The sequence below is a fragment of the Suncus etruscus genome, chromosome 3, assembly GCF_024139225.1.
Source record: "Suncus etruscus isolate mSunEtr1 chromosome 3, mSunEtr1.pri.cur, whole genome shotgun sequence".
NCBI classification, from domain to species: domain Eukaryota; kingdom Metazoa; phylum Chordata; class Mammalia; order Eulipotyphla; family Soricidae; genus Suncus; species Suncus etruscus.
Window position 1 is genome coordinate 11,105,594 of NC_064850.1, and position 23,975 is coordinate 11,129,568.

Here is a 23,975-nt window from a genome sequence, read left to right on the forward strand (position 1 = left end):
TTGAGCAGGAGTCATCCTGAGCACATGATCAAGACTAGACACTGAGCGCTTGAAGTACGTGTAGCCCAACCCCCCACTTCCAAATTTGTCTTAGCAATATTTGCTATTGTCAGAGAAAAAAGTATGTACTTTTTCCCTAAATTCAGTATGGTGAATGTATTCCTCATGAATACTACAAAGAAAATATTTAAACTTGGGCCAAAGAGATAGTACAGTTGGTTAGGCACTTGCACTGCATATGGCCAACCTGCTTCAATCCCTGATATCCCCCCATATGGTCTTCTGCCAAGACAGATCAGGAATAAACCCTGAACATAGCCAAATATAGGCCAAAAAAAAAAAAAAAGAATAAAATACCTAAACTTAAGTAAAGGAAAAAAGTAAAGCTGTAAAAATGAGTAAGGGGGCCAGAGAGAGAGTATAGGACACTTGACTTATATGTGGATGACCTAGGTTCAAAACATGGCACCTCTTATTGTCCCTGTGTCTACCAGAAGCCCACTCTGAGTAAAAGGTTTAGAGTAAGCCATGAACATAGCTTGGTATGGCCCCCAACAAATAAACAAACTAGTTTTTAAAAAATGTATTAACAAAAATAAAAGGGAGGAAAAGAAACACAAAAGAAGAAAGTATGCAGGAGAGGGAGTAATTGAGAGAGAAAAGAATAAATAGATATGTGAGGTCCCCTGGCTTGGAGGGATCATATGGGATGCCGGGGGATTGAACTGCGGTTTGTCCTAGGCTATCATGGGCAAGGCAGACAGACTCCTTACTGCTTCTGCCACTGCTCCAGCCCCAACATATGTGGTTTTATAAGTAGGTAAGTTTATAAAGATTATTTATAGCTTTGCCAAGTGCTAGGATAAAGTTACAATGAAAGCAGTTTCTTTGGGAGTGATGCATATCTTGGAAATAGATAGCAATGGTCATTGTAGATTGAAAACATATTTAATGGCACTGAATTATACATTTAAAATTATTAAAAATAATGTTTTTGTTTTTCTTTTGGGAGGCCTCACTCAGCAGTGCTCAGGGATTATTCTGGCTCTGTACTAAGAAATCACTGCTGGCAAGCTAGGGGGACCATATGGGATGCAGGAATTGAACCTAGGTCCATCCCGAGTCCACTACATGCATGGCAAATGCCCTACTGCTGTGCTATCTCTCTGGCCGTAAAATAAAAATGTTTTTAATATATTGCCACTGTAAGTTAAAGGAAAATAAAAGTTATTTAACTAAATAATATACATTCTAGACTTTCAAATGTAGCTTTTTTATTTATTTCTTTCCTTATGCCTATATCTCTTTTTCTTGGTAACTGGTTTTATAGAAATTAAAATTAGGAAGTGGAAATGTCTTTTGAATTTTTAAATAAATTTTAGAATTAACTCATTAAAGAAATGAGCTATTTAGAAATTGGTTTACTGTATTTACAAAGTTATTTATTGTTGAGTTTTAGACAGAAATTTTTTAGCACTAATACCAGCACCAGTGTCAACTATCCTTCATTAGTGTTCCCAAGTTCCCTTCCACTCTCCTACCTCGACCGATAACATTTTAAAGTTTAGTGGTTGTGGTTTGAATTTCATGCTTTCAATTTTGTTGACTGTGGTTTAGTAATATAGTATACCACTCTCCCTTATTAATGATGTACCTGAGGCCCCCCAACCCCTTCCTCATCTTTTTACTTCTGTCCTTTACATACTTCTGTCCTAAGTATTTCTTCTCTGTCATTCTCTGCCCTGTACTCTGAGGTCAGGGATGATCTAGGCATCACTTTTTCCCCACATTTACCTTGAAATTGAGCTAATAAACTTATCTCTGCCAATTTTTTATTGCTTTTATTTATTTTTTACTGAATCAACATGAATTATAAAGGTTTAAAGCTATTCATGGTTAAACACTCATCCAAAAAGTTGTATGTACATTGCTATTCATCACGGCACTCAGTTCAGTACTAAGAGTTGAAATCAACCTTGATGTCCAACAACAGACGAGTGGATCATGAAGATATGGTACATATACACAATGGAATACTACACCCATGCCAGGGTATCAGCACCTAATGCCAGGGGTAATCCTCTATCAGTGTTTTGAGATTATTCTTTTAATGCTAAGTTCAAATTTTATACTTAATATACAATTCAATAAACTTCATTTAACTTGTTTTAGTTGCTAAAGTTTCTGGATTTTTTTTAGGGGGGAAGGGGATCCACACCGGCAGCACGCTCAGGGGTTACTCCTGGCTCTGTGCTCAGAAATTGCTTCTGGTAGACATATGGGATGCTGGGATTCGAACCACTATCAGTCCTGGGTTGGTCGCTTACAAGGCAAACGGCCTACTACTGTGCTATCTCTCCGGCCCCTAAAGTTATTGTTTTTTGTTCTCAAGTTCACATTTTTAAAGTGCAGTTATAAGAAATAACTTGTGGGGCCGGGAAGGTGGCGCTAGAGGTAAGGTGTCTACCTTACAAGTGCTAGCGCTAGCGTAGGACGGACCACGGTTCGATCCCCCGGCATCCCATATGGTCCCCCCAAGCCAGGGGCGATTTCTGAGCGCATAGCCAGGAGTAACCCCTGAGCGTCAAACGGGTGTGGCCCAAAAACCAAAAAGAAAAAAAAAAAGAAAAAAAAAGAAATAACTTGTATAACATAACAAATGGTATTATATAAACTTAGTTGACTTCTAAAAAATATTTCATACAGATGAACACGATATTCACTGGCATCCATATTCAAGTTAAAAGTCATATCAGATTAAATTTGGAGCTTCAAATGCTCATTACTTGCCCTTGAACATTTTGTCTCTGAGTCCTATTTTAAATTATATTTAAAAATTAAAAACATCAATATTGGTTCATCACTTATAAGTACACATTATAATATTAAAAAAATGGGAGAAGTTATGATAGCTTTTTGCTCTGCTCAACTTCTCTAAGCCTAAAACTACTCTAAAATGTCTGGGAGATAGATGAGTGACTTAAAGTAACACGTGTGTGTGGAGGGAGGGAGATATTCAGGATCTCTTGCCATATGTACCAAGGTATGTCTGATAGCCCACATCCATGATTCCGAACAATTGGCAGTTTGTAGAGAGTAAGGGTGGAGGTGGAGGAGAATAGAAAACAAAACAATACGATGTTGTTGATTCTTTCTTAATATATCTTAGTTGTAACTGAATCCAGGAGTAAAGATGGTAATTTCACTGTCATCAGATGAGGAATCTACTTTATCTTTTCAGCAGTCAGTCATTATCTACGTCTTTTAATTCGTACTTTGAAAATATAAGCAGAAAATGGTAATATTTTTCTTCCATGGTTATTGGGAGGACCTATGGGAAAATATTGCTGGTATTCTGCTACTAATGGTAGAAATAGTCCATTTTTATATAGTGTTGACAATTTTGAAATTATTTTCTTCTCCTAATTTCAGATTGGGTGGGACTATATCCGCATACAAGATAGTACCAGATGAAATAGAAGAAATCAAGGTATAGTATTGCATTTTTTAACTTGACCAATTTAGTATCTTGCATAAAGTTGGGTTAAAAGTTGACTTTTATACTGTCATATCTTTAAATTTTTAAATGTATTAATTTCAAATTATCACATTTTAATTAAGCTGTAAGTATATATATCAGATTTATATAGAGGTATATGAATATACTTTTATGCCAGGTTTCTATTATCTGAGTATTGATTGAGTTAATTGAATTTTAAAATAATCAGAAGTAACTCTTATAAATGTTATTGAAAATTAAAATATCATGGGACCAGAGAGATAGTACCATTAGTAGCATGCATGCCTCGCATACCACAGATCCATGTTCAAACCCCAGTACCCAATATAGGTCCTGAGCCTCTCTAGTAATAATCTTTGAGCACAAATATAGGAGTACCTGAGTACTTCCAGGTGTGAACCAACCCCCCCCAAAGTATTGTATATAAACACTAATGTGTATAATAATAACTTTTGTGTTACTTTCTTCTCCTTATATACTTTTGCCAATAATGACTATTATCACTCACATAATAAATACTTCCTAGTTCCTATGAAAACTGTATAACTTATTATGTAATAAATGAAAAGTTGACCATACTCTTTGAAAATCTAAAGTCCAGCAAAGTAATAGTTTTCTTACCTAATGATGTTCTCAGGAAATGAAACAATTTAATGAAAGATAATTTTCTTTATTTCACAGATTTTGTTTTTGATTGTTTGGGGGCCACATCTGGCAGTTTTCAGGGATCACTTCTGACTGCTCAAGAGATCCTATTGGTTCCAAGGGTTAAACCCAAGTCAGCGAGATACAAAGCAAAGTGCCCTACATATTGCACTCTCCCTCCAGTTGGAAAAGAACAGTCATATATAAGCTATTTAGAATGAAATTAACAGGTCTATGTAAAGAACTCAATAGACAACCTTGATTTGATCAGACTTTTTTGGGTGATGGTGGCTTATATGCTTGACTCTATACTCAGGAATTACTGCTGTTAGGACCGCGCAAATAGCAAAGTGTGTAGGATATTTGCCTTGCATGCGGCCAACCCAGCTTCTATACCCAGCATCTCATATGGTTCCCTGAGCCTGCCATGTGTAATTTCTGAGTGCAGAACAAGGAGTAATCCTGAACAACCATTGAGTGTGACTCCAAAACAAATCAAAATAAATATTTCTGGCAGTGTTTGGGGTACCATATGGAATGCCAGGGATCAAATCGGGGTCAGCCATGTGTGTTTAAACTGTACCTACCTCCACCTCCTCTTTGACCAAACTTTCAAGAAGTTATTTTTAGTAAATTCAGACCTTACTAAATTTTTATATTTGTTTATGATATTTTTAAGTCAGCCATTTCATTTGTTTTCATATAATATATCAGCTTTAGTATGACAGATTTTTGTATAGTCAACATCAGAATTTAATACCATGAAATTGTTCTAAAAAAAACTCACTTCATCTGTTCCTATGAGCCTATGATTTATATTTTTTCTTGTATTGATATGTTGTATTATTAATTGACTTGTTTATTCTAAGACATATTTGCATGCCCAGGATGAATCCTACTTTGTCATGATCTGTGATTTTTTTTATGTGTAGTTAGATTCTGTTAGCTCATATATATGAATGTTTTGGGGGTTTGAGCCACACAAACTATGCTCAAGACTCTCGGATCTGCATTCTGTGATTAATCTTGGGGTGTTTGGGGGGATAATGGAGTACCTGGTACTGAACCTGGGTAGTCTGCATCCAAAGCAAGTTCCTTCTCTGCTGTACTGTCTCTTTAGCCCAAAGTATTTTTCTATTTTATTTATTTTTGAATTGGGAGTTATACTTAGCAATGCTATATTCTTGGGGGTAACTCTTTGAAAGCACATGTGAGCCCATATAGAAAAAAATATTTGAGGAATATTGTTAGTTGATTATATAAATTATTATAAATACTATTAAAGTTAACAGTATTAGCTGATATGTTTTATGTATAAAGGAAAAGAAAAAAAAACATTAAATCTGGTTTCTAGTGTGAGACATTAAAATAATTGTGTTGATGACCTAAAGAGGTGATATAAGATAAAAAGAGGATAGTTTGGACTCATTGAATATGAAGTCCTAGGTAACTAAATATCCACCAAATCTTTGAATAAATCAGTCTGCAGTTCAAAATAAAGACACATTCCATTGATTAATGCTGGTATTTGTCATGTAAGAGTTTGTTGATACTAGTTTAAATAATTTCCATAAAGAATTGAATCACTTAGTTATTATTTTTAGGAATGAACAAACTGTCCTTTCTCATCGCTTTTTTCTCTCTTCATCTCTCCTTTTTTCTTTCTTGCTTTCTTTAAAAGCAAAAAAGTTGAAGCAACAGTGTATCAAAATTGTTGCCTTAGAAAAGGGAAGTTTCTAAAAAGAAAAGATAAATATATTATTTTACTAGTTTAATTAGTAAGTAGAAATACTACCTGTTTTAATAGTGACTTTTCTCTAATAGCCTTTTCTTTCATTGTTTGAAATTGTAAACTATGATGAAAATTACATAAAAACATGATGTATAGATGATATGTAATTTGTGTTTTATTCCCATATGTTAATGGTATTATGTCTAAAACAATTTCAGATACATTAACAATTTTGGTATTCTTGTTTTTAAAAGTATTGGCTAAAAAACTTAAGATATTTCATCATATTATTTTCACCATATTATTTTAAACTGAAATTAGATAAGATTTTTTTTTTTAGTTAAAAGAAGTTGAAAGGAATATCTGTATGTAGTGTTCATTTTACTTGAATATATCTGAGTAATTTTAAATTTCCTAAAGAGTAAAATTGAATTAAATTACAGGGGTCTGAGCTGTGGCGTAAGCGGTAAGGCATCTGCCTTTCCTGCACTAGCCTAGGACGGACAGTGGTTCGATCCCCAGAGTCCCATCTAGTCCCCCAAGCCAGGAGCGATTTCTGAGTGCATAGTCAGGAGTAACCCCTGAGCGTCACCGGATGTGACCCAACCCCTCCCCAAATTGATTTACCATCTATATTGTTTCATGTGTAGAAGACACATAGGCAATATCAGGATTTAATGACAGCCACTATAGGTCTTCCACTGCTAAAAAGATATTTTGAGAATACTATGAAAAATTTGTATTCATACTTATAATTTTAGGCAGATTAGATTTATTCCTCAAGATAATGAATTTTAAAAATCAGCAAGGTGAAATAATCACTATATTTTCATTATATGGAATTATATTTTAATTCATTCCAGATCATTAATGAAAATAAATTTGTATTAAAATAGCTTCTAAAAATTTATAAGAAACATGTTTTTTCAGTGAGGAACTTTACAGAGCATTCAAAAGAATCACACTTACTTAGTATTAGAGAGTAAAAAGCATTGCCCACCATTTATCTTCAACCTTACTAGTGTTACATCGATACTACAATCGGAAGAGGACAATATGGTCACCTGAGCACCAACAGAAATGAATGCAGAGCCAGGAATGACCCAAGCACTGCCACTTGTGGCCCCAAAACAATCAAAAGCAACTATTTTGCTTCACTATTTTACCTCCTCCTGAAATTCTTTTCTGAGGGAAAGATATTGAACACAAAACACCCATGATGAGGTTACAATAGACATTGCTTAGTCCTGAATCAAGCCAGGCATTTCGCTGAACATTGGTAGTTAAAGTGATTGAGCAGTGAGATAGATAGACTAAGATAGGTATAAAAGAGATACTCTTTGCTTGAGTCTACCAACCTCTCCCCCCATTTTACATGGGCCATTTAAAAATGTTGTATGTAGACAGAAGGACTTCTGGTAATGTACTGTTGAGAAGTAATAATAATAATAATAATAATAATAACAATTAAGTCTAAGGAATAGATTTGTTAACCCTGAAGGAGTCAAATTATGAGGACCACAACCTGTTGACATACAAATCATAGGGTATTTGGAGAGAAGAAAAGGCACCACTCAGGGCCCGGAGAGATAGCACAGCAGCGTTTGCCTTGCAAGCAGCCGATCCAGGACCAAAGGTGGTTGGTTCAAATCCCGGTGTCCCATAGGGTCCCCCGTGCCTGCCAGGAGCTATTTCTGAGCAGACAGCCAGGAGGAACCCCTGAGCACTGCCGGGTGTGGCCCAAAAACCAAACACCAAAAAAAAAAAAAAAAAAAAAAAAAAAGGCACCACTCAGATGCAGACAATGCAAGGCCTCATCTAGAGAGGGTGGACTTTTGAGAAAAGGAAAAACTACAGAAGAATCTGAGATTATTAAGAAACCATCAACAGAGCAAGAGATGAGATTATGATACGACTATTAACAGTGCAAGGCTTTTCTTTGACATGACATGTCTGTTAATCTCCAAAAAAGAATACTTGGAAGAATTGTGTAAAAGCTCCTAAAAAAACATTTGGGACTCGCTCTTCAAGCCCATGTTCTTTCTTGAACATGTATCTCCATTGCTGCCTCTTGTTTTCTGTTTTTCTTTTCTTGTTTTATATTTTTTTCTTCCAGTCTGGAGCTACTCCTGTTCTTCTTTGGCATGCACGTCCTCTTTTTCTTTCCCCTCGCATCTTTCGCAGGTTGTTTCTATCGTTAAAAGCAGCTTTGCTTCGGTAACAGCAAAAACAAACACAAAATATGAATACTTAATATCTAATACAGGAATCGGTGCATGAAAGGTAACAAGAAAAGCATTCCAGTAACTGGGGCTGGAAAAACTGGCTATCAACATCCCTCACACTCCTTCGCTCCCAAAGAAACTGGAACCAAATCTCAAACCATAATAGTTAATTTGGCGTGGATGAAATACCTCATGATTAGACAAAAATTAATAAAAATATATTGAAGAGGGGCCGGAGAGATAGAAGGTCAGCGATTTGAATCCCGGCACCCCATAGGGTCCCCCGAACCTGCCAGGAGCAATTTCTGAGTGTAAAGCCAGGGGTAACCCCTGAGTGCTACCAAGTGTGACCCAAAAAAACAATTTAAAAAAAATTTTTTGAAGAAAACGTAGACAGGATTCTCCAGAATATGAACCTCAGTGAATTGACATCAGTGGTAATGATGACAAAATCAAAACTAAGCAAATAGGATTACATCAAGTTAAAAAGATTTTACATATCAAGAGAAACTCAGGCCAAAGTAAAAAAATAAATAAACAAACACCCTGGAAAATATTCTAATAAAGGTATCAGATAAAATTATTCATGATGTACAAAGTCACAAAGTTCAATAGCATAAAAACCATTTTTAAATTTACATTCTACAGTTTATTAAACATGTAATGTATGGGCTGGAGCAATCGCACAGTGGGTGGGACATTTACCTTGCGTATGACCAACCTGGTTTTTATCCCAGGTATCCCACATGGTCCACAAAGCCTGCTGGGGTAATTTCTTTTTTTTTTTTTTTTTTTTTTTTTTAATTTTTTTTTTTTTTTTTTTTTTTTGTGTCACACCCGGCAGTGCTCAGGGGTTATTCCTGGCTCCAGGCTCAGAAATTGCTCCTGGCAGGCACGGGAGGACCATATATGGGACGCCGGGATTCGAACCGATGACCTCCTGCATGAGAGGCAAACGCCTTACCTCCATGCTATCTCTCCGGCCCCCCTGCTGGGGTAATTTCTAAGTGCAGATACAGGAGTTACATCTACCCCTGCGTGCCCCTGGGTGTGTTCCAGAAACCATATATATATGATAGATATATATATCACATCCAATGTTCCTTGTGAAACTCATGAAATGTATATTTATTTCTAATTTAGTCGTGTTGTATCATATTGAATGTTTTGTAGGTTTACTATTTGTTATTTCTTTCTTTCTTTCTTTTTTTTTTTTTTTTTGGTTTTTGGGTCACACCTGGTAGCACTCAGGTTACTCCTGGCTCTACGCTCAGAAATTGCTCCTGGCAGGCTCAGGGGACCATGTGGGATGCCAGGATTTGAACCACCGACTTACTGCATGCAAGGCAAACACCCTATCTTCTTTCTATCTCTCTGGCCCCACTATTGGTTATTTCTAAATTATTTCATATTTGCTTATTGAATATTTACAATTATGTATTTAATATTTAGTGATATGTATATTTTATTTGATATAAAATACCACTTTTTCTTTTTGGGGGGATGAAAATAATTTAAGCACCATGGTGACAAACATGTTTGTAATTGGGTTTCAACCATAAAATGCAGACCCCCCTCACCAGTGCAACTTTCCCACCACCAATGTTTTCCCCCATTTCTCTCATTTCCCATCTCCTGCTTGTCTCGAGAAAGGCATTGTATTTCTCTCTAGATGCCATATTTTCTGGCGTATTAGACAACTTTTTAACTCATGAAAAACTTCTTAAAAGTTTTGAAACTTTTTTGGGGGGGCACCGACTTAACACTCAGGGTTACTCCTGGCTATGCGCTCAGAAATCGCACCTGGCTTGGGGGGACCAGATGAGACGCTGGGGGACTGAACTGTGGTCTATCTTAGGCTAGCACTTGCAAGGCAGACACCTTACCTCTAGTGCCATTGCTCCAGCCCCAGGCATGCTGAAACTTACTCCAGCTTCAGGGACGAGGGATCCTCTCCCCTCTTACTGCCACATCCCATCCAGCTGTCAGGCATCATCACTCAGTTCTCTGCTTGTCCTGATTAATCTTTCAGGGCACACAGAGAAGTTGAGTTACCAAGCGCTGCATCCCATCCAGCCCCCAGTGTCATCACAGGTATGCGGCTTTCCAGTACTCAGTCCTCTGTTCAGCTTTTATGGGAATCAGCCAGCTGCTCTTGGAGGAGCCCCCTGTCCCTGCTCTCAATGTACATCACAATTAAAAAATCACAGTCACTCACTACAAATGACAAATGTAAAATGATTGTTGGTACTCCAAAGTTTAGCTTTATTAAACATATACTGTTAACCTTTGAGGGTTCTACTCTTTTTCTTACATTTTTTAATTTCCATTTGGTGTGCCTTTAAGAGAGGTAATCTTATATGGTGAATATAGCACAAACCCTATATTTTAGCAGAAAAAATAGGGAATCATCTTATACACTAGAAAATATGGTAATTGTCATGGTAGTTGTAAGTGTGGTTATTTCTCTCACTGCACTTATCACTCTTTGTGATAAGCTTCATCCTGGGCTGGTCCTTCCATTCCTCATCTCTATTGTTTCTGGATATTAGTACTATACCATCTTTATTTTTCCTAAATCTCACAGAGTAGTGAGACTATTCTGTGTTACCTCATTTCCTCTGACTTATTTCACTCAACATAATAATTCCCATATCCATCGACATATATACAGATTTCATCACTTCATTTTTTAACAGCTGCATAGTATTCCATTGTGTAGATCTACCACAGTTTCTTTAGCCACTCGTTTGTTATCAAGCATCTGGATTATTTCCAGATTCTTGCTATTGTAAATAGTGCTGCTATGAACATAGAATTGCAGAGGGGATTATTGTACTGTGTTTTTCTGATCCTAGGGTACATCCCTGGGAATGGTATTGATGGATCATATGGTAGCTCAATGTCTAGTTTTTTAAAGAATATATTGCTTTTCGTAAAGGTTGTACTAGAAGGCATTCTCACCAGCAGTGAATGAGAGTTCCTTTCTCCCCACATCCCCACCAGCACTGATTGTTCTTATTCTTTGTGATGTGTATGAGTCTCTATGGCAGGGGTCTCAAGCTCAATTTACCTGCGGGCCGCAGGAGGCAAAGTCGGGGTGATCCTTGAGTGCAAAGTCAGTAGTAAGCCTTGAACATTGGGGGGTATGACCCAAACAACTAAAACAAAACAAAACAAAAAAGATTCCTCTAGGGCAGGGCCACAAAATGTTGTACGGAGGGCTGTTTGTGGCCCGCGGGCCACAAATTTGAGACCCCTGCTCTATGGCGTGAGATGGTACCTCATTATTGTTTTGATTTGCAACTCTCTGATGATTAGTGTTGTAGAACATTTTTCCATGTGCCTTTTGGTCATCTCTATTCTTTGAGGAGATGTCTGTTCATTTCTTCTCCACATTTTTTGATGGGGTTAGATTTTTTTTCTTGTTAAGTTCTGTCAATACTTTATATATCTTAGATATTAGACCCTTATCTGATGGGTGTTGTAGAATAGTTTCTCCCATTCTATGAGTGACTTTTTTTTTACCCTAGTCACGGTTTTCTTTAATAAGGTCAAACACCCATTCATGATAAAAAATAAATAAATAAATAACTTCAACAAGATGGGAATGGAAGGAACTTTTCACAATATAGTCAAGGCCATTTATCATAATACCATGGTAAATGTATTCAATGGAGATAAAATGAAAGCCTTTCCCCTAATACTTGACACAAGGCAAGGCTGCCCCCTTTCGCCACTCCTATTTAACATAGTACTAGAAGTACTTGCCATAGGAATTGGGCAAGAAAAAGTTATCAAGGGCATCCAGAAAGGAAAGGAAGAAGTCAAGGTCTCACTCTTTGCAGATGACATGATACTAAATCCTAAAGACTCTACCAAAAAGCTCCTAGAAAACAAAAATCAATACACAAATAATGATGATAGAGAAAAAAATAGACATTAAAAATCAATCCTATTCACAATAGTGCCACAGAAAATCAAATACTTTGGAGTCAACTTAATTAAAGAAGTGAAGGACCTATATAGGTATATATTAACAACTATAAAAACTGCTTCAAGAAATAAAAGAGGACAGGAGGAAATAGAGATACATACTCAGTTTATAGATTGGGAGGATTAACATAATTAAAATGGCAATATCCCTCAAAGCATTATACAGACTTACTGCAATTCCTCTAAAGATACCTATGACATTCTTCAAAGAAGTGGATTAAATATTTCCTGAAATACATCTGTAACAATAAATGCACAAGAATAGCTAAAGCAACTCTAGAGAGTGGGGGGAGACATCACTATCCCTAATTTTAAATTCATTTGTAACAATAAATTCCCAGGAATAGCTAAGCAACTCTTGGGAGGGGGTGGTGGTGGGAGGCATCGCTTTCCCCAACTTTAAATTGTACTACAAAGCAATTATCATTAAAATATCATGGTACTGGAATAAAAACAGACCCTCCGATCAATGGAAAAGACGTGATTATTCAGAGAATGACCCAAGACATACAATCAATTAATCTGACAAAGGGGCAAGAAATGCAAAATGGAGCAAGGAAAGCCTCTTTAACTAGTGGTGCTGGGACAGTGGTCAACTGTCTGCTGGACAGCTGCATCAGCCACATACAAAGAATCAAATACAGACCTCTAACACCATGCACAAAGGTCAAATTAAAAAAGATTAAAAGCCTCGATATCAGACCTGAAAACTATAAGGTAAATAGAAGAAAACATAGGCAAAACACTCCATGACATTGAGGCTAAAGGCATGTTCAAGGAGGAAACACCACTCTCCAAACAAGTGGAAACAGAGCTAACCAATGGGATTATATCAAACTGAGGAGTTTCTGCATTTAACATTTTTTATCATTTAATTCTAACCATATTTTTGTATTTAAAATTTAAATTATAACCATTTTAGTATTTTCTTTTTCTCCTAGAGATTAGTTCATTTATATTTATTATAATTGTTAATATAGCTCTTACTCTTTCCTATTTGATCTTTAAGTTTTTATTTCATTTTTTGTCTTTTATATAAATCATATAGTGGTATTCACTCTTTTCATTCTTTTTTATGTTTATATTAGTTGTGTTTCTTCTTGTTAGAGGTTTTACTTTCAGTGTGTTCTGAATTTTTTTTGCATAGTTATGAAGTAATTGGCAATCTAACTGGGAAGTAATTTTACTTTTTAGTTAGAACTGCCTGCCATTTATTTAGTGATTTTCTTTTGTAGACTCTAGGTTAGATATATATGAGGGTTTCTCATGAATTGGTTTTAGACATTCATTACTCATTCTTTCTGCTTTCTCTAGGAAATTAGTACTTTTTCAGTTAATTTGTCTTTAAGTTTAACATTTATATGTTTTACAACATTGCCCCCCCCTTTTTTTTTGGCTTTTGGGCCACACCTGGTGACTCTCAGGGTTACTCCTGGCCCTGAGCTCAGAAATCGCTCCTGGCTTAGGGAACCATAAGGGACGCCGGGGGATCAAACCAAGGTTCATCCTGTGTCAGCTGCATGCAAGGGAAACGCCCTACCGCTGTGCTATCACTTTGGCCTCAACATTTTTTGTTTTTTTTTTTTAATCCTTTTTACAGCGTTTAATACTAATAATTCTATCCATTTATATCTGAGTTTCAAGTATTATAATTTTATGGCCTAATATGAGTTCAGTTGACTTTTATATTTTGTTTTATAGATTCCTATTTTGGGTGAAATTTACTTAAAAGTTTTCTTCTTTTATTTCTATGTATGCTCATTCTTGAAAACAATTTAGAATGTTTTATGTTAATTTATATAAAAAGTGAAGACAGGGCTTTTACCAGTATTAACAATATTGTTATGTATGGTTCAGCAAAATAGTTTAAAAAGATTTCTGTAGGGGCTAAAGCAGTGGTCCTCAAACTTTGTAAACAGGGGCCAGTTCACTGTCGCTCAGATGGTTGGAGGGCTGGCCTATAGTAAAAACAAAAATTATGAACAAATTCTTATGCACATTGCATATATCTTATTTTTAAGTGAAGAAACAAAACAGGAACAAATACAATATGTGGCCCGCAAGCCGTAGTTTGAGGACCACTGGGCTAAAGCAATAGTACAGCAGTTGGTATAGTGTTTGCCTTGCTTATGGTTGACCTAGGTTTGATCTGCAGCACCTATATGGTCTGTATATTCATGGAGCATCTCCACGAATACTTTCTGCTGCAGAGCCAGGAGGAAAACCTGAGCACTGCTGAGTATGGCTTCCAAACAAAACCAAGCAAAGGGTTTATGTAGCATAATTGGATAATGACGTCTCTTAATCATGCTTTTCTTAAAAATAGGGTAATAAAAACCTACTTTTGCTGGATTACAAACATTATTATTGTGAGGATTGCATACGAAATACTTAGCATATTATCTGATATATAGTATAACTTAGTAATTTGATAACTGATAAAATCTAAATAGACTTGAAAAGTGAGGAATTGCTATAAATAGAAACTTAGGTACTTAAGTTGAACAATTTCATGGAAATTATTGCCAATCCATGACCTTTCAATTAAAAAGATATATTATTTGAGGCAAATAAGGATGTTTTGGCACATAAGTAGTCTGAGGGGCATGTAAAGATACTTACTAAAACTGGAAATTTATTTGACATCCCAACCAAATAATTTATCTATCTTAAAGTATTTTTGTGAGGTCACTAGTAATTTTTTAAATTTTTAATTGAATCTCTGTAAGGTAGTTACAGAGTTGTTCATGATTGGGTTTCAGACATACAATGCCCAGTACCCATCTGTTCACCAGTGCACATTTCCTGCCACCAATGTCACTGATTACACTCCTACCCTTCCCCCTGCCTGCCTCTATAGTAGACATTTCTTTCTCTCCTTTATTTTTCTTTTTACACACTGTGGTTTCAATATTGCTACTGAGAGGTAGCATTACCATATATAATTAGGAGATAGGTAATTTTCCTCTCAACATTAGAACATTCTAATAGTTAAAAAGTATAGTTCTTGGCTCTCTTTGAAAAGATAGTTAAGCCTACCTGTCTTTCTACCAATTTTTGCTACTTATAGACTATTCTATTGTTTTGCTTGCTAATTATTATGTAATATCTTTATTTGGAAGTCTTGTCTAAAGTTATATTACAATACTATACTTTTTTAAACTGTACTAAAATTGATTCTGCTAGACATATAAATTATATGGTAAAATTTAAATATTTACATGATACTCTGATGGAAAATTAAATCACAGTGACAGCTATTACAATAAAAATTGCTGAAAATCAGGCCTTTTATATTCCAAATAGGAATAACATCAGTGAATAAAACAGTTTCTAATAGGTTTTTATTAATGATATTTGTAGGCAGAATTCAGTGAATTATAAAATGTTTTATCTATGCCCTATTATCTGTCTACAGAATATATCCTGAAAGATGATTAAAGGATTTTATCATAATCTAAGTATATCATTGATATTTGAGATAAAGTTAGGTAACTATAACAGGAACTTTATTTCACATGACTTAGATAACTGTAATATTAAAATGATTGAAGTTTGGGTATATACAGAGTGAGAAATTGATAATATACTTTAAAAATATTTTGGTTTCCTTAATAATTTTATAGTGTGTGGGTATATGGAATATGACACAGCTCTAGAGAAATGTTGAAGTCTTACTTTTTGCTATTACTTCCATGTAAATAACTACAGGGATGATATGTAATAAAACAAAGCAAGTGAAACAGAGAAAGCCAAATGAAAACAAAGCCATGGGCTCAGACCACAGAGCTGTAATTACTTAGAAGGAGGAAGGATAGAGGGAAACCAATGTAATGTAATAGAGAAATATTGTTACTTTTTCTCTTTCTTGTTTGGAAACATATCAACACAGGGACCATATGGGGTGTCAGGGATTGAACTTGAGTTGGCCTCATGCAAGGCAAACATCCTATCCGCTGTGCTGTTGCTCCAGCACTCCATGAATAATATTTTAATATATCAGAAGTAATTGTTGATTCAGCCCTTACTAGGTGGTAAGTACTCTGTCAAGTACTAAATTTGAATCAGATTCCAGAAGTAGGAGCAAATACTTACTATTTTAGTACAGATAATGAAGTTATTAATTCTTTATCATAATATAATGCTATTATAACTACTACTCCAGTTAAATAATATGGACACGGGTCACCTTTAAAATATATACTTACAGGAAGGACTTGGGAATTGTACAGGTGTTAAGATACATTGCAGTTTTGTTCTTCAGCACACCAGCCAGATGCGACCCTAGAGGTTCTCAAACAGATCATGGATAGGTCATACAATTCCCAGTACCACCAGGACCAATGATCAATTCGTCTTTGAGCCTTAGTATCTTCCACTGACTCAGATGGCACCAGAAGTGCTCACTAAATTCCTAAACATCACTTTGTAGTCCAAATCCCAAATTATACTTGGTAGACCCTACTGTGAAATAGCTATAGAAGAATAATTAAATGTGATATAGTTACTCGTATCTATTTATTTCAGTTTAATGGGTAACTTTTGTTATATAATAAAGTTGGAAAAATGATTTTAATAAAAAGCATTTATAAACAATAAATATAATTAAATCAATTTTATTCCCTCAATAAATTCATCTAATTATTATGTGATCGCAATGCATTAGTTTAGAGAATAGATTGGTAATTATTTACAGTCTTACCAGTAGTGCATATAGTTTTAATTGGTGTTTGAATACTATAACAGACTATTACCGTGTTTAAATGGATAGAATTAAAATGGACTTGGTCCATGGATTAAGTACAAGGAAAAAACTTATTTCTCTGAAGGTAAAAGGACAGTTAGCCTTCAATGGTCCCTTCAATTGATATTTGTGATATGTGTGTAAGACTAATAAATCCATTTGAAATACAACCAAATTTGATTCTGGGACTTCTCTAGTTTGAAGATTTTTCTATTGTAACACAAATATAATTAAAATATGTAATTTATTTTAATATGACATGCTTTACGTATGTTATGAGTTCCTATATCTATATCATTGACGGTGAACCTGTGGCACGCGAAGGCCTTGCAGCTGGCACACGGGAAGGTCTGCAATTTACGGGAGGCGTGTGTGATACTAAAATCTTGTTATTAAGTTTTAATTGACGTGCTGGCACTTTGAGGAAATTTTGTGCGGTTTTGTGGGGCAGTTTGGGCACTCGAGCCCCAAAAGGTTAGCCATCACTGATCTGTATACATGAAAATTAATATATAGTGAAAATAAATGCATAAGTAATACTGAATAAAAATGACTGTCCCTTTAGTCCTTCAGATATTCTGAACTCTTCTACTTCTGTCAGATTCTATATACTTTCATAGATGATAATTATCATTGATAGATGATAGTTGCATATTTTGGTGAGGGTAATGTGATAAGTTGTAATAATCACAATAAATTCTAATACCATTTAACCATTTTACTAAAATTATAATAAACTAAAAATTATTAAGCTAATAATTGGTTTACAATACAATGAAGGTTTGTGATGAAGGAGTTATCACACCACATTGACCATCATAGTGCTATAGCACTTCACAAGCTGTTGGGCCTCCATTATCTTTCACCCACCCTTTGATAACTTCATTCTGTTGTCAGAATCAAAGATTTTAGTTTATTGAACTTTGTTGCTTGTTATATTTCTTTTGATGAGAAAGATCATCTGGTCCTTAATTTTCTCCTTCTGATTTATTTCACTCAGCATGCCCCATTTCAATTACACCTATGTTGTTCCAAAAGGAATGATTTCCAAATAACTGAGTATTCTATTGAGTATATTTAAATATCTTCATTTTGAGTGACAACTGGTATTTCCCAGGGCTTGTTCCAGCTCATTGTTTAGGGACCACTCTTTGCAGAGCTTGGATACCACCATGCAATGCCGGGAACAGAACTTGAGTCAGGAATTTTTTTATAGAGCGCATGAGATCTAGCCCTTTAATCTGGGGAGATCCTAGCCAATATAGCACTCTTTTTTTTTTTTAAAAGAATCTATTCATCTGTTATTGAGATTTGGCTTATTTCCAATGTTGGCTATTGGTGAACATATATATATATATATATATACATATATCTTTTCAAATTAATGTTTTTGTGTTCTTCAGATAGATGCCTCAGAATGGAACTACTAGTTTATGTGGCAGTAGTAACATTGGTTTTACCTTTTTTGAGATATCTCACTTTTCTTTCTGAAGTGACTGGGTATTTACTTTTGTGATGTCTTTGGGAGTTTGAATCCAACATCAGGAGAACTGAAAGCAAAAATTAAAAAGCATCAAAGTAAAAGATTTATGCACAGAAAATATAATACCATTACAAGAAAAAGACACTCCTACTTAATGAAAAAAATGTTTTCACATATCACACAACATGACAAAGGAGTAATAGCAAAAATATATAAGGAACTCACAAAAGTCAAAAATAATAAAATAATTCCATCCAAAAACAGGAAAAAGGGCTGAGTCTTAGACACTTTGCCAAGGAAGATATACGTATGGCCATAAGCACATGGAAAAACATCAAAAAGCTCTCCGTCATTTCTAAAGGAAATGAGATATTCCTCACTTAAGGACCAAGTTTTGTTTCAACGACTTGGTTGTTAAGTGAATTGGTCGTTTGGTCATTAAGTGAGGAACTGCTTATAGTACAGTATATGCATAGTACTTGACAATACAGTATTCTGAATAAGTAAAATAATGAGAAATATCAAACTGAAAACTTCCACTTGTTTTAATTTGCATAGGTTGTGTCATTTAAACACAGTACTGCAATGTGTTACAGAACATAAAGTTAATAAAGTAGGTCCAGTGAAGAGACGGTCATAAGTGCAAGCACTCACTAAAAAGGTAGGTCGTTAAGCAAGGAGTATCTGTACAAATCAAAATTACAATGAAGAGATATCACACTTGAGAAAATGTCCTTCTCAAAAAGTGAGAAACAAACGTACTAGTAGTAGATGTGGAAAAAAAATGAATTGTTATACACTACTGTACAGAATTCAATTACTTTATTAAGAATTTAGTGAAAGCTTCAAATACATTTTAAAAATATTTTATTTTTTTTTTTTTTTTTTTTTTTTTTTTTTTTTTTTGGTTTTTGGGCCACACCCAGTAACGCTCAGGGGTTACTCCTGGCTATGTGCTCAGAAGTTGCTCCTGGCTTGGGGGACCATATGGGACACCGGGGGATCGAACCGCGGTCCGTCCAAGGTTAGCGCAGGCAAGGCAGGCACCTTACCTTTAGCGCCACCGCCCGGCCCCTTAAAAATATTTTATTGTATTGAGTTTCTGAAATGGCTTTAAAAGTAGTTCAAAAGTATTAATTAATGTATTTTTAGAATTTATATTTCAAAGTAATATGGAGAAAATTGAAGTCCACAGAGGACAAGAGAGACAGATATCTATACAGATAATGTATGTGTGTATATGTGTGTACTGTGATGGAACTATTGAATAAGGAATGATGAAACTATTAAATAAGTAATGGGAAAATCTGCCTAGAAATATAATTTAGCTAACTCATTAGAAGTATTTTGGAGGAAAAGGCATATTAAGAAGATATTGGGAAAATTTTTCTAAAATAGAAAAACATGTTTAAATGAAGAAACTTAGATATTAGTGATTGTTCATGTTATTTATTTGTTAATAGATGTTATATCATTTCAAAAGCAACTGTATTCTTAAAACTGGAAAAATATAATCTATTTTAATTGTCATTAAATGATGAACAATATAAAATAATATTTTCTAATTATTTTATGAGAGCAAGTAAATATTGTGAAAGACTGGAATGTAACATAGAGGGTATCACCTCTTGATTGTATTACCACCCAAATCTTTCATGGAAACAGACTGGAGGGAAGCATCTGAGAGCTGTAGAATTGGGCTTTGATTAACCCATTGACCCAAAATGGCATAAACAAATGAAGATGGTGAAAGAGGTTGTGTTTCCTTAAGTCTTTGGCTTCTGTCCATGAAAAAATTGCCTCCCTTACATATCACTTGAATTCTGTTTTTCAAGTTTGGTCCTTGGAGGGAGCTTCTCTCAGAGGAGGGTTTGGTCTGCTCCAGTGGTCTATTTCTACTAATTTTCAGAAGACTCTATTATGCCAAGACTTGCATATTAGAGCTTATGCCTGCTCTGACTAGAGGAATAAGCTCCATATATGAAGATAATCTCAGCAATATTTCCAGATAGAAGTGATAGATAGTACTTACAATAATATAAAAGCCACCTATGAAGATTTCAACTCCCAACAAACTACACTAATTAGGTCTTCCTGCAAAGTCTTCAATTCCAGATGCTTGCATCTTGGTACCTTAAATTGTCTCTCTAATTTGGCTGGTCTCTGTACTGATAATCACAAAAACTGTCTAGAGGCCTCAAGGTGCCCATGATAGCTGTGTATTTTACCCTTCAGGATTGACTTTTTGGCACTTTCTTAGCAGTATAGTATCTGCCCTAGCTAGCATCTGTCTACTCTAAATTCAGCAAAATATATTTCTGCTCCCAATTATCTCAGTATTCCCTAGAGAAAATCTTTCCATATTCCATAATTGTTTCTGATGTCGATTCCACACGTAGGACAAACAAGCTGCTCTACATTTACCTGTCATGGCAAAAGCCCTTTTTTTTTTTTCTCACAATTATTTTTGTGTACTCACATAAATGTATTCCTAGGTACCAAATATCCCAAATGAGCTTGAGCTGTTTTTAAAGAAAGACATATTCACTCCTCCCTCTCCCATGTTCCTTGTCATGTCTTTCTGAGAAAATTCTGCTTCTTCTGTGACATGATCTGTAAATGAGACTGTTAAGGTCAGATCTCAAGATGTAGAAGTCACTGACTCAAGAGGTCAGAGACACTGATGAGGATAAATATCAGGCGAGTAAAGCATTCACAAAGAAGTATCCACCAACCACTTTGGAAGAATAACTCAGTTTATTGTAGGTGGGAAATGGATATTTATAATAGAGGGGATTTAAACAGGGTGTGTGCTTCTGTGCTTAGGGAAGACAGTATGGGATTAGGGAAAATAGGATATATGTGTGCTCTGGAGGTTAAAATGGTCTGTGCTTAAGGTGATTCATGGTGGTCTATTTTCAGGGAATGTGGTTTTATAAATCAGTTATTTTTTTTCTTTGATGGGAAGAGTTAAGTTTATACTAGAGTGACATATCTGGCCTTTAACCATCAGTGGAAAAACCTGTGTCAAAAACCAAAACCAATTTAAAAAAACAAACTCTTCAACAAAAGGAAATACAAAATTAATGAACATTTCAATAAACATTCAATAAACAAAAGGCATTGAAAATATGAAATCAAAAATATCAGGAAAATTGATACGGAGTGAATATAACTAAACATGATGTAAAGGTTATGTGTGACAAACCCAAAATGGCATCATACTCTAGTGAAAAATTAAAAACTTTCTTGAAAGAATGCCAAGGCTGAGAACTCTGGGGTCTCTCAAAATGGAGGTGGGCTGTTTTTTCTCTGTCAGAAAGGCCAGCAACCACTAACCACATCTAACACCCTCTGGGTATATAAACAGCACAGCTCCCCAACTAATCTTGAAAAGATAAACCATTAATTATTCCAGTTCCACCACTTCTGGAACAACACCTCCCAATTTAACAGTACCTAATGCTGTGCAGAATCCCGCCAAACTCAATGAACAACAATAACACCCTGAGTAAATTTTTGTGCTTAAAAATAAGATGAATCCAATGGAAATAATTTTTAAGATTTGTGCTCTTCTACAAATTTTATGCTTTTTTATTTATAAGAGTTTTTTTGTTCTTTTTTTAAATAGATATTCCTGCCTTACCCATGATCTCACTAATTTAATCTACTATAAATTTTTTAATTTTTATTTTATGAGACTATTGTGATCTGCAAATAAGCTACTATATGTGTGTATATATATACATACAAATATATATATACATATATATTTTTTCGGGCCACACCTAGTGACAGTGACACTCAGGTGTTACTCCTGGCTATGCGCTCAGAAATCACTCCTGGTTTGGGAGACCATATGGGACACTGGGGGATGGAACTGTGATCCGTCCTAGGCTGGCATGCACAAAGCAGATGCCTTTACAGCTCGCACCACTGCTCTGGCTCCAAGCTACAATATTTTTAAGCTCACTAATTTTGTCTAGATTTCCGTTCTATCTCCTCTCCTTGTTGAAAGCCACTTCTGCTGATTTTCTGATTTCAGCGAACTTCATTAGGACTCTTGTTTTGAGGTTAGCATCAAGAACTGTTTGCAGAATTCCCCCAGGCTTTTGTCTTCATACATCAGTATGGATGAATTCTTCCCTTTCTTCATTATGTCTAGTACTGTCTGAAATTCTGGAGATTGAATCTATCAATAGAAAAATGATGGAATTATCTTAATACTTAAATTGAAGTATGACTTTCACATGATATGGTTGATATAAGATTGGTGAATATAATATAAATAAATATTTATTATTATATATTATATAAAAATATAAATGCCTGAAAATAACTTCAAATATAATCATGTATCTTATTAGATTAGCATTAATCGTAAACTATTGTATTTCCAGTTTCATTTACTTCCCAGAAATTGATGTGTGCTCATTTTCTATTAAAATACCTAAATGTGTTATCCACCAGTAAAAGTACTACAAAAATTGTGCTTAATATTTTCTTGTTGACTGTTGAAAAATGTGTTTTAAGACTTAAGTGAAATATTTGACTTCTTAGCTTAGATTACTTTTATAGTAGGTATCCAAGTTCTTCTGCATGTGACAGCATATTGTTTTCTTTTAGGAAACCCTCATAGATTGGTGTGATGAAAAAGAACTCAATTTGATATTAACAACTGGAGGAACAGGGTTTGCACCACGAGATGTCACTCCGGAGGTGAGATAGCACTTGCCTTTCTCATACTCTTGAAGTAAATTATTCATTTAATTTAAATTTAAAAATTATTTTCCAAAGTACTTTTTAGTTATGCTAAGCAGAACAAGTGACTTACAGTTCTCAGAATGAAAAATTTTTGCTGTGGATCAATTATTATATAAAAATTTTTCTTGACATTTTCTCTGTATTTCAGCAAGAAATGACATCTAATATGATGAAAATTTTAACTTTCCCATTTGCTCAGTGATCTGTAGTACAAACTAACTTTATGTCTATTTCAAGATTGATAAGGGAACATCTTAACTTGCTAAAATCATGCTATCAAGAAAACTCCATAATAGCTATCTTAACATGACTTTTCTTTTTTTGTTATTTGGGCCACACCTGGCAGCACTTGTGGATTACTTATGGCTCTGTTCCAGAAATAACTCCTGGCAGGCTCAGGGGACCATATGGGATGGCAGAAATCGAACCCAGGTTGGAACATGCAAGACAAACACCCTAAGGGCTGTGCTATTACTATGCTCCACTAGGAAGACATCTTGTCTGTTATGTTCAGTTAATGTCTCTGATTAATTTTTTTCTTATACCAATATAACTGTGAATTTAAATGTAGAATGTAATAAAGAATAAAATCAGTAATTTAATAAGTAAAAATTTTAAATGTAGGCTAAAGGCCACAAATAATCATATTAAATTTTTGCACAAAAAATAATTACTAGCAAAAGAATGAAGAGTAGGTAGTGTTCATTGAAATAGAAAGAATTTCTTTTTAAAGAAATTGTAAATTTAGGCATTCCTTTGTAAACTAATGTTGCCCTTGTAACATTATTTCCATTGTCTTCCAAAAAGTTCTTTGGGGCTGAATCTCAATTTAGTGATAACCCTACTTTTCTATTTTAATCAGTCTA

General features: G+C 34.9%; 1 protein-coding gene across 13 annotated transcripts in view; it reads left to right on the top strand.

Annotated features, from left to right (window-relative positions):
• GPHN (gephyrin) overlaps window positions 1-23,975 on the top strand; it is a 398,145-nt gene that overhangs the window by 124,056 nt on the left and 250,114 nt on the right. For all 13 annotated transcript variants that reach the window (XM_049770336.1, XM_049770338.1, XM_049770337.1 and 10 more), the window contains exons 3-4: window positions 3,433-3,490; window positions 22,972-23,064. In XM_049770336.1, coding sequence (XP_049626293.1) covers window positions 3,433-3,490; window positions 22,972-23,064 — 151 coding nt within the window. The remainder of the gene's footprint in view (window positions 1-3,432; window positions 3,491-22,971; window positions 23,065-23,975) is intronic.